The sequence below is a fragment of the Saccostrea cucullata genome, unplaced genomic scaffold, assembly GCF_032062105.1.
Source record: "Saccostrea cucullata isolate Sc308-1 unplaced genomic scaffold, CSIRO_AGI_Scuc_v1 ctg269, whole genome shotgun sequence".
NCBI classification, from domain to species: Eukaryota; Metazoa; Mollusca; class Bivalvia; order Ostreida; family Ostreidae; genus Saccostrea; species Saccostrea cuccullata.
The window spans coordinates 363297-374971 of NW_026935187.1; the positions used below are offsets into that span (position 1 = coordinate 363297).

General features: G+C 30.4%; 1 protein-coding gene across 1 annotated transcript; it reads right to left on the bottom strand.

The window, feature by feature from the left end:
- Positions 1-3319: 3319 nt before the first annotated feature.
- LOC134242112 (uncharacterized) lies at positions 3320-6630 on the bottom strand. Its single transcript, XM_062724137.1, has 7 exons — positions 6534-6630; positions 5706-6261; positions 5235-5597; positions 4550-4953; positions 3814-3913; positions 3639-3724; positions 3320-3534 (listed from the first exon to the last, which is right to left on the bottom strand). The coding sequence occupies exons 2-7, from the start codon at positions 6256-6258 to the stop codon at positions 3472-3474; spliced, it is 1569 nt and encodes a 522-aa protein (XP_062580121.1). The 5' UTR covers positions 6259-6261; positions 6534-6630; the 3' UTR covers positions 3320-3471.
- Between the last annotated feature and the right edge of the window lie 5045 nt (positions 6631-11675).

Below are 11675 nucleotides of genomic sequence, written 5' to 3' on the forward strand. Positions count from 1 at the left end.
ATATCGCTGAAATTACTTCTCGCTAAAAATAAACTACCCACTTTTAAGGCTAAATTTGCGTCTCGCTAAAATTTCAACTTATACGGTATATACCTCACATTTTTACAAAGCTGAAAAGGCATATTAAACACAAAGCAATAAATTGCGTTTTACAGACTGTTGCATGGTCTTGAGTATCGAATAAGTTGTAAGATACTTACAAACACAAATAAATGGTATATATGAAGACTAAATGTCATATTGTTTGATTTCAACATATTTTATTACGTAATAAATACATAAATGAATTGGATAGAAGGAATATCCTATATAAGCCCTCTCCATAGGAAGAAGATTGATTAAAATACATCATACTACATAATAGGAACAGGTTCAAATGTGATAAGTCATATTCAAAAGATCATGGCATTCTATTGGCTACAATACTACATATAGTTACAGGTTCATAGTGATAAGTCATACAGTAAAGGTCAAGGCATATGAATTTATGCGTTTCCTGGTCAAAACCCCAGAACTCTTGATTTGAATGACTTTGATCTCCCATCTTTAAGTTATAGAAGTGTCATAAAATATCTATCGAACTTAGGTCAATTGGTCAAAGCAGGTATTGTACAAAACTTACATAAACATAATTATTGAATATTTCTTCTTCTTATAATTGAATAATAAAGCACTGGAATATTGTTAATAGTTGATTACATTAGATAGGTTCTTAAAGCTCGGATGTTGATGGATGTAAAACCTTGAAATGAAGGTCAAAGTTGTAAAAATTATTTGGAAAAGTCCTATGAACAATAACAAATAATGAGCAGAGCCAACACGGATCTCTTTAGAATCAGGTGCCCTTGAGTAACAAGCATCCCTTCTGTACCGAACACACGCTGTTTGCTCCTTGGAATGATCGGGTAAACTGGAAAACCGTAGAAGTTCAGTATTGATAAAATGCCCCGACAAAGAATTTGTACAAAAGAACCAAGCTCAATTTAATTAAAAACAGACAAAAACAATTTGCAGAACATCGACTTGAAAGGAGAATTTGAAAATCCTCGTAGTATCAACTTATTTGTTAAAATCACGTCCCGTTTATGAAATTGTTTGAACTTAAGGTATACACTTATCAAATTAATCAAATTAAATTGGAGATAGAAAAATTATATGCAAGTCTGAATGCAAGTTATAATGGAATTTTGCTGTATAAATGACGAGTTTCTTACTTTATCAAAGCAATTCTAGCATATGTATTGAAGAAAAATCTACATTAATTTAATGATAATATAATACATTATTTTCTGAAAATAAGGGCGATTCTTATATTATTCAGCATTATTATGCATAATTGTGCAGAAACTCATTTTAATATTTTAAATTTAAAAACATGTAAAACATGCAGAGAAGTCATTCAGTAAAATTTGAAATTAGTAAAATATAGAAAATTTGAAAAAAATGACTTAACAATTTTGACTATTCGGAAAAAAGCTAACTTAATTTTAATAAACTTTAAGTTTTGCAATATTCTTAAAAGGATTATTTCCAAAAAGTGATAAATTCAAAACGTCCATATTTTCACCTTTATTTCAAATTAGTGTAAAATTAATTAAGAATATCAGGTTGGGTTTCATGATCCCTTTATACATTTAGAAATACGTCAGAATTAACAGTACACTTAGGTTTTTGTCTCTGTACTAATTGTAAAACTCAGGGCCATCAACAAAACACACAGTACATTTAATAAGAATTATGTAGCAATCCAAACAAAACACTATTTCCATTCTCCTGGCTCTGGCTGGTTTTGTTAATAGTCCAATACTTTACGAAAGTAATGTCCCTTTGCGGGGTCAACCAAAACGTCCAAAGGGAAAGAAACAACATTTCTCCTCCTTATGCTACCAAACATTTGGGCGGGCTATGTTGAATCCATTGTGTTTAAATTGTTTTCTTTGGATGTGTGGGTAGCCCCAACATGGGACAATCAGTATACACTATGTAACGATTTTTCCCAATCAAATGACAAAGTTACAAACCTGAAAACTACAAAGGCCAGTGTGAGGATTCTGTTGGTTTATTAGCGGCCAACGGACATAACTTTTGAAAAGTGTGGATTCAACTGTAGAAAGATTTTTTCTTTCTAGATGAAATTTCATTATGATACCGGTAAAAATTCTCTTAATTGGCAAAAGAGATAAAGAAAAGAACTGCTACATATAACACACATCGCTAAAACTTTTTTTTTTACTTGTCAATGTGTTCAATTTTTGTATATATAAAGATTTGAATTGGCTCAAAGCAATGTCTATTATATTTAGAGAGGGGCTGAGGGCCATTTTTTACTGTTTTATATAAAAGGTAACGACTTAATATAGAAAAATGCAAATTAATAGTTTTTCTTGTTTTAATAAAATATATTCAAGTTTTTTATAATGTAGTAAATGCAAGTACGTGAAAATATAATTTATAAGAACTTAGAACAAGAAATAAGAGTAATGATAATTTAATGCCCAAATTCTCCAGGTCCATGTAATTGTAATATAATTATGCATAATAAGTCTAACGCCTAATCTCTAGTAAACCATCTTAATATTAAATTTAATTTCAAGTTCAATGGGATATATCAAATTCATGTAGAAAAGAAACTAATAATTTCTTTAACAAAATTTCTTAGCATACAGATGAGAAAATTATAAACAATCTCAGACATTTATGAACCATTGGAAATACGGTTTTCACACATCATATAATAGGATTATTTCCATTTGTTCATGGGAAACATCATGTTCAAAACGAATAAAGCTTTGAACTTAAAATGTTAAAGAACTTGCATTTTTCATGCACCAGGTTTAGATTAATGTTGGTAAAAGATGACTTCACGTAATAACCACTTCATTTCTAGCAAAGCCAGGAGAGACATGTAAGGTACTATGAAGAGTTGGGTAAAAATGGAACCTGGCTATGATTATACCGAATGGTAAGTAGTCAAATCAACATAATATAAATTCCAATAAATATTTTTATTAAAAAATATATCTGATTTAAAATCGAAGTTTTAAAACAATCTAACAATGAATGATTTATGAGCTATTTACAAAACACTGATGTATTCTAAATCAAGTAATTATATTATATACAGATAATTTATACACACGGCTTGGATTTCTTTCAAAGAAAAAAGATAAAATTATACAGTTTGTACAAGCTATGTACAAAACAGAAGATGGATTTCGTAAATGTAACAATTTTCACTGCACTTTAAATATATAGTGTCTTTCGTTCATGTTTCATGTGTATGTGTCTTTGTTCTAAAGGTAAGTCCATGTTTATCATTGCAGAGAAACAGAAGCACCTCTAAAAGTAAGAAATCAAGAGTTTGGCAAATCAAAAACTTTCCATCAATCCAGACTGAAAGTTCTGGGAAACCAAGGTCAAACTGTATCAAATGGGGATTTGATATTATTCACCTCGTGGATTATGTCTGGTTCAGCCAGCTTGTAGTCCAATGTTGTGTATTTTTGCGTACGGACATTGCTTCACTATCAATATCTACAAAAGAAGAGAAATTGTGTATATTGTGATGATAATGACAAACAAAAAAAAGGATTCAAAACAGTTAGATTTTTTTTTATATATAACACACAATTATATACCTCGTCCATATATCCCATATACTTCTGATCATTATTAAAAGGTGACCCTCCAATCATTAAGTTACAATTTGTGCTGATAATTTTACCTACAATAGAGGAATAAGTAGTAAATTATGGAACAGGTTATAGTACAAAAAATTTCAGGATCCATTTTTTTTAAAAGGTTGCAACCTACCATTTAAATCATTAGAACGATAGAGAATATCATTGTTGACGATGATTGTTAATTCGTTGTCTTGGAGATACATTCTAACTCTGTACCAATCAAAAGGGTCCTAAAAGAAAAAAAAAGAAATATTTATCATTCATATTTAACGTAACATTCTTCACGTTTTCCCTATATAACTGTTAGTCATATAATTTTAAATTTGAGAATATTATTTGATTTCTTTCGCAAGAAGTATCAGGCAATTTCAAATTATGTTTACATCCAACTAGCACATCCGATTACCGAAGATGGTTTGGCAATTGAAAAGAATTACTGTTATTACAACAGAACGCCTTTTTTAAGAGTCATGTTGAATCTATTCGTTCAATTAATGGCATCATGTTTTTAAAAAAAATAGAAAAAATGACAGGATAGTTAAATTTTTTCCGAAATTAATTTTTATGTCAGCAAATGATCTATAATGGCTCTATTAATAAAAGGAGCATATCCAAATAAAAAGGTGGGATTTTTAAAATTTTATTCATAATTACTGACATTGCAGTGTGTCGTGAAACGTTTATGTAAGCACTTAATCATGTTTAAATATATATAGTCTCCTTATTGCTAAAAATAAAATTTCATATTTGTTTTAGTCATTCCATTGCACTCAATTTTGCAAATATTAAACCAAATATTTTAAAAAATAAAAGTTTAATAATTCATCTTTCTAAACTAATCAAATTTTAATAATATATTTACTTACCCGTACTGGCTTCGCATGTATATCCACTGATTTTGATTCAGTTTTTAATATAAACTCCAATGTTTCATCACGTGGTAAGAAATTAATCTCTATTGAAGGTGCCAACATCTCCCGAATAGCTGTTTGTGTTTCACAACCATTTGTAAAAAGCGTGACTTTCTTTGCATTCTGTACCACAGGCTTAAAGTTAAAGCTGATGTAGATGTTCCTTTCCAAGCTATTTCCTTTGAAAGACTGCATTTCAAATGGGGTATACACAAACAACATAGCCTTGTTGACGGCTCCTTTGATGGCCTTAAATCGCCGACTGTGTATTTTTCTGATTCCGGTTATGTGTTTTCCGTCTTCATCTTTCAGTTCTTTGTCTAGGGTCATGTTCAGGAGAGTAACACATCTTTCATTGTCTGTGAAAAAATTAAACACCGTAATTAATCTTAAAAAATTGTATTTGCAACACATAACTACCTATAATTAGCATTATATATATTGGGAACAAAAATGTCCGAAATTTTATATAATATTTAACTTTAAAAATTTAATACAATGTCAAAATCAATTAAGATTCCCTCACACACTTTTGAAGAGAAAATCTCTAATTTCAAATTTCTAGGTAACCAACTGAAAGAATTATTTTTACACTATAAGAAAATGTCAAACAAATTTAATTTTTTAAAAAATTACTTACATAAACTGTAAGCCTTCAAATGTTCCTCGGTTTTCATATCTTCTCTGTCAGACATTTCGGTGTCCCAGACACACTTGCACTCTTTGTCATCCCAGACCATAGAATGGAACTGACAGGAATCGTCAACCCACACTCCATTTATCAGGCGCTTAAACATATTTTTGTGCATGTCGTGTTTCATGACACCAGATTCGCAACAAGGACAATTTTTGACCGCTTCTATACGTGGATAATCACAAATACATTTATCCTCACGGAATTCTAAACCTGCAGGACATTTTATATAGTATCCCGACCAAGGACCAGTGAGGTAGTGATACTCATTTTTGTTATTAGGATTGGCTCGAATGTTTGGTGGACAAGCTGCAATATGAAATATGTTGTGCAATTAATATTAACAAAGATTTCTGGAAATCGTAAGATTGATAAAGAGATACATGTATACGGTACAATTTAAATGTCTTTACTAACGTGAAAAGGTCGTTGTAGGTTGTTTGGGTGCATGGGTGAGAGGTGCTGGAGTAGTGGTAGAAGTCATATCGACAAATAATGGTGTTGTTGTTTCGAAAAATCCAAATCCATCGTAAAACGGATCCGGTGTTTTGGTACCTATGACCGGGGACATCGAAGGGGTGAATGTCCTCTCGGAGGATGCTGACTTTCTGCCTTTCTTCCCTTTTAAAGATTTCATTGATTTTGGTTTCTTTTTAATGTCTTTCATTTTTTCAGCAGTTGGTTTTATCGTTTTGATAGTTGGGTCTGCCCGTTTCATAGAATTACCATCGTTATCGTTGTTAGAGGCTGTCGAGTTTCTATTATTTTCAATATTCTTCGTGGCGTTAACAGGGAAAGAAGTTTTGCCATCGTCGATATCTTTGATGATGGTGCCTTCCGTGTTGTTGACGAGGTACTCAGGAGATTTAACAGCTGTTTTATCACCTTCCACTTTAATGAGTGATGGTGCCGAATTGACTATCAGCACGCAAAGCTGACAATATATTATTCGTTGCAACAACAGTAGCATTTTCTGCAAATAAAACAATAAACAAAACATTACATATTTCATGCTGAGATTCTTTACTTTTTCGAATCATAGTCTTGCAAATCGTATAATGCATTACATCAAAAACCCATTTTGATTTATATCATTAAAAAGTTTTAAATATCATAACTAGCTATAAATCAAAAATTATTACTAATGTCTTCGTGCTTAAATTTTCAACACTAACATATGACTTTTAAATGTCAACCCAGCTTCTTTCAAGGTATATGTAGAAAATGTTGACTATGATATCATACCTTCGGTTCGGTATTCCAAGAGAACAAAGGTAGACAACAAACACAGATGAAAAGATTCCCTTAGTTTTGATAATGTAACTTGTAAATAAGTTTTTTTGTTCATCAAGATTCTGTCATGAGGGCTTTATATACGGCTGCTGTGACGGCTTAAGGTTTTATTTTACGCTTCATTTAATACCAACTGATGCGTGACGATCTCAATTTCAGCAACGATTTGCATTGTTTACTTGTCTATGAAATGCTTATTTTGGTCACAGATGTCAAAAATAAAACACATTTTGCATGATTAATAATTTATATGTTGACATGTTGTGGACAGCTAAAAAATAATCTCTTGACGGTTTGGTCATTTAATTTATCATGTTGGGAAAGACAATCACGAATTTACTTTTAAGAACGGTGATAGTTTCAACTTTGAAAAAGCAGTAGGGTGCATTGCTATTAATCAAAAGATTATATGAATATATTTTTTATCCTAAATAAAAATCTGCAAACATACAAATTACTGTGTTTCCATTGCAAACATTTTCAGTTATGGAATTTGATAATACGTCATACGTAGATATATTTCTTTATCCAGAAAGCAAAACATACTTTCCAAAAACGTTTATTAATTTTGGAACAAAACATAATACGTTTTCGTTTGTTTTTATTAAAAATTTCGATTTTAATTAAAATTTTGATTTTAATCCAAATTTTTATTTGATTTTTTTATATATTGTTTTATCGATGTACAAATCAACATTGTATCTCAGTAGTAGGAGCACCTGCTCTAGAGTCGAGGAGTAATGAATTGATCCTTAATTGAGGGTTTGAATCCAAATACGGAAGATGGAAACCAATCCTTCGGGTTAGGCCGTATAAAGTGATGCCCGTTGCCGCAAGAGTTTTGGCAATAAAACATGGACAAATGAACGATCAAAACTTCAACGTCATATGCACTCATACTGGGTAAACCTATTGCACACTAAAAAGTGTCCATTTTTTCTAATGTTATATCTGTATTTTTAAGATGCCTTTACACTTGCCTATGTGATTATATATCTTAATTGTTTTAACCTTTTTGTAATGAACTTTTTGGGGTGATTACTGTTTGTTATATTATTATTTCATGATAAAACGCTTATTTAGTGTAGACAGTTAAAAGTCGTTAATTTCATCATTCTTTTAAAAAGTTACATTTCAAATTAAGTCATTTACTCAAACTATTTAACATTGAAATCATTAGCTCTGTTATCATGTTAAACATCATCTTAACAAGTCTTCAAACTAAAAATAGCAAAATTTATACAAAGATTTAACCAGCGATATACTGTATATAAGACCTCCTTGTCAAAAGGTCCCAGTATCACATGTTTCATGACAAGTATGAGGCGAAATTGTGGTCTTTTGTATTATTATTATTAACTCATTAACTCATTGGAATAACGAAGTGCATGAATAATTCATAGGACATATACACTTAGAGTCATACATGTATATATATTTTTTTTAAATATTAGATTTAACCAGGTCTTGACATTTTTATTTTACTTGTATTGTTGTAGATGTCAGCCATGTCACCTCTGAAATGTATTATAATTGTTGTTTCTTTGAAACATTTTTAAATGTTTCCAAAGCATATGTTTTATTACACATCTTGAAAATATAAATGAGGTTTCATAATGATTACAATTTTCAAGTATGGTGAAGACATAACACTTTTAGTGAAAGAAATTTCAAACAAAATAAAATAAAAGGAATATCAGGTTTACAATGTATATTGACATTTAAGACCTAAATGTTGTCTAATTGTCTCGATTTTCTTTTGCATCGCTGTAAATTGACTATTTAAACTTCTTTGCAGATTTTTTTTATCGTTTCTGTGTTAAGAGAAAGTGATCATTAATCTGATAGAAACGTGAACTTTCCCAATCCTTAGTAGTTGACAAATACATGTAAGAAAAAATTATTTGCAAGAGTTCCATTCTGTCAAAATCGCAGGGTATTTTCTTATTTTGCAGAGAAATTTCACTTGAAATATATATTTAAGATTAAGAAGTATATAATAACTGACTTGAAATTTTTGTAAATGACTTCAGTGGCCATAGATAAAAATGAGTATTGTGGAAGATCGAAAATATTCAAATTATACATATGATGCCAATTATGGAAATAAAAAATAATTTATTGCATACATGTATAATTAGATTCATTCGTTAATATATATCAATAAACAGACTGCACGAGTTTTTATACGATATAATTTTTCTATATGATCTTAAATAGAAATGAGAGTGATTATGACGAATAGTCATATGCATACATTGTCATTTTATAGCAGACATATGAACCACTTAATTGTTCAATGAGACAACGAGATGTTAAAGTAGCAATTAAAATATCAAGAATTATAAGTCTTATTAGTGATGATGTCATTATTTATGAATACATTACAAACTGCGCCCTTTCTATTGTATTTTTGGATTGTATATTAAAAAGTGTTGCTTTATATAATTCAGATTTATTCTGGTACCTGATAAGTGTTAACGTGAGGAGTTATCCTCTGTAAACCACTGTATGTCACACATAAACACAGATTTCGACGAAACTTTGCAAATTATTTACAACCTGAGATAATTTTAGTACCTATTTTGATCGTTACTTTTTTACCTTTTTTTAATGCACCAGATGCGCATTTCAACAAATTGCGTCTCTTCAGGCAATATGAGCTGAATTTTTGAAAATTTCATTTTGCTCTTAAGGAGGCTGTGGGGTCAACCAAATTAACCACCAGATTTAACTTAAATTTTTAGATATGATATCTTCAGCTGTCAACAATCATTTGGCAAAGAAAAATTTCCTACATTTTAGTTTTGAAATTTGATCATTTTGTATATCTTTATATGGAGCTCTTCTTCTAAAAGAGATCAAAATAGTCTGAAAATGGTCACAACCCCCAGCCCCTATAAAATGTGTTATTGTGATAAATTTGTATGTAGTTTAAACCTTTATGTTCAATTAGACTAAATAGAGCGAAGAAAGACTTCTATATACAATCCAATATACATTTTTTTTTATAAGAAAACATTACTGCACAGGACGACAATAATGTAATTATGATTCAATCGAAATTTATAAATAGTTTTTTCCATCGCAAATATGAACAAAAGAAGTTTATTAACGCTATTTTTCTATCATTGAAATAGTTATTTACAATTTTGCAACAAAAGAAATCCGACATCAAAGTTACAGATCATAATTATTGCTTTCGTTGGAAATCCGAAATATTTAAATTAAAAAAGTTGGAGGAGCTGAAGAAGATGCCAAAAACTGCAGCCAAATACGTCAAAGGATCAGAGCTATGCATGAGGGAGATAATTGTTAATTTTGAAACAAATATTACAGCAATTGTGTGGTTGCTTTGTCTTGGTTGCAAAGGATAAAGATAGCAGGTAGCAGAGTTTGAAAAAAATAAAGTTTTTGGTTAATTCGTATTCTCTGAAACAGGATCATGTAATTTCGTATGTTTTTTTTTTCAACAATTTTTATATAGCAGCCCCATCAATCTTGACTCATTGCTAGAATCACATCATTGCCGTTGAATTAGTTCTCCGCGCGGTTATATAGAATTATGCTTGTTTAAGAGATAGAACCAAATTATTTAAAGGATTGAGATGAAATCCCTTTTGCAATATTTAAAATTGTTGCCGACCATGGCCAGTATAATAAATATCACAAATATTAGAATATGAAACAAGGGCCATTATCTACTTTTTGTTTGCATTTGAAGATAAATGCGCATTGTTGCTTTTATTCTTAGCTATAATATTTTTGGATAAAAATTAAATATTGTTATTTTGGAATACATGATTTCCAAGGTCTTTGTAACGTATGTTCGATATTGCTTTCCATAATACGTGCATGTTTATAAAGCATATAAAAGTATATACTTGTAAGCCTTCAGCTTTTGAATGTTATAGTAACTTTTCATCTTTGCTCCAAATGCGAGACGAGACTCTTAACATTAAAATGTTATTTTTCCCTTTAAGCCACCTTTTCCATGGTAATCATTACACGTACAAATCGCAACTAATTTTGCAAGATATGAGGTAAAAGTAATGAAAATAAATAAATCAAAAAGAATTCAAAGAAATTCAGAGCTTTCGCGTACAAAAGCTCCTGTATAAGTTTGTCATTACAAAGAATGGCTCATAACATTCTAACATAAGTGATACAAGATAATAAAAATTCTAAAACAGTATAGTTTTGCCGAAAAAGAGTGTCTTGCTATAATAACTGAGAAAACATTTATGTAAACTTGGTGTTGGTCATGCAATTCATTTGCACGAATTCGTTGTAATTTGGCATTCAAATGCAAATTAAACGATTTGCCAAGTTTAAATCTCATAGTATGTTACAAGTATTTAGCGAGACTCAACTATATCTTTTGATTGAATAACAACAACTGGCTTCAGTGAATCACGTTATCATTCAATTTTACAAACTAGAGAGATAAGCATATCATTCGATAAAAAATGCAAGACTTGGAGATTAACAAATGTAGAAAACGAAATAATCTGCCCTAGACAAAACAATCATGCATTTCCCAACACCCCACACACCCCGAAAAAAAAATGAAAAGAAATTATTTTGGCTAAATCTTAGGATGCATAGATGCTTACGATTCACTCATAAAAGTGAATTGCTTCGGAAAAAAAAGAAATGGTAAACACGTGTACCTTATGAACAAAATGATCGAGTTGAAATCTCCATAAATCTTTTTCAACACTCCAACAAATCTATAATTGTGTCATGAAACAGAAGAAGCTGTTTAGAATTTGTAATTTTAAGGCAAAAGTTCTGGATAACGTTTAAATTATACGTAGATGCATCCATACCATCTGGCATCGCCGCAAGACTACAAACTGCTGTTCTCTTTGAAAAGTCTCCCTCTAGAAAATGGAGAAAAAAATAATCATTAATTAATAGTGTCAATCCCTATTAACCTTCAAGGTGTAATTTATCATCCAAAGCTTCACATCTGATAGAATCTCGGTTGTATAATAGGTCAACAAGGTGTAGAAATATGATATACAGATGGTTATTTTTTTAATATGGGAATACAGTTGTAAATTTTTCGCTCCAAATTCTTTCATATCA

What these genes read in the sequence shown, in the direction of transcription:
- LOC134242112 (XM_062724137.1), bottom strand. Translation starts at nt 6,258, where the DNA reads ATGCTACTGTTGTTGCAACGAATAATATATTGTCAGCTTTGCGTGCTG. An exon ending in TTTGAAGGCTTACAGTTTAT is followed by an intron (nt 4,954 to 5,234) that starts GTAAGTAATTTT and finishes ATTTTTTCACAG; the next exon opens with ACAATGAAAGATGTGTTACT. An exon ending in TACATGCGAAGCCAGTACGG is followed by an intron (nt 3,914 to 4,549) that starts GTAAGTAAATAT and finishes TTTTTCTTTTAG; the next exon opens with GACCCTTTTGATTGGTACAG.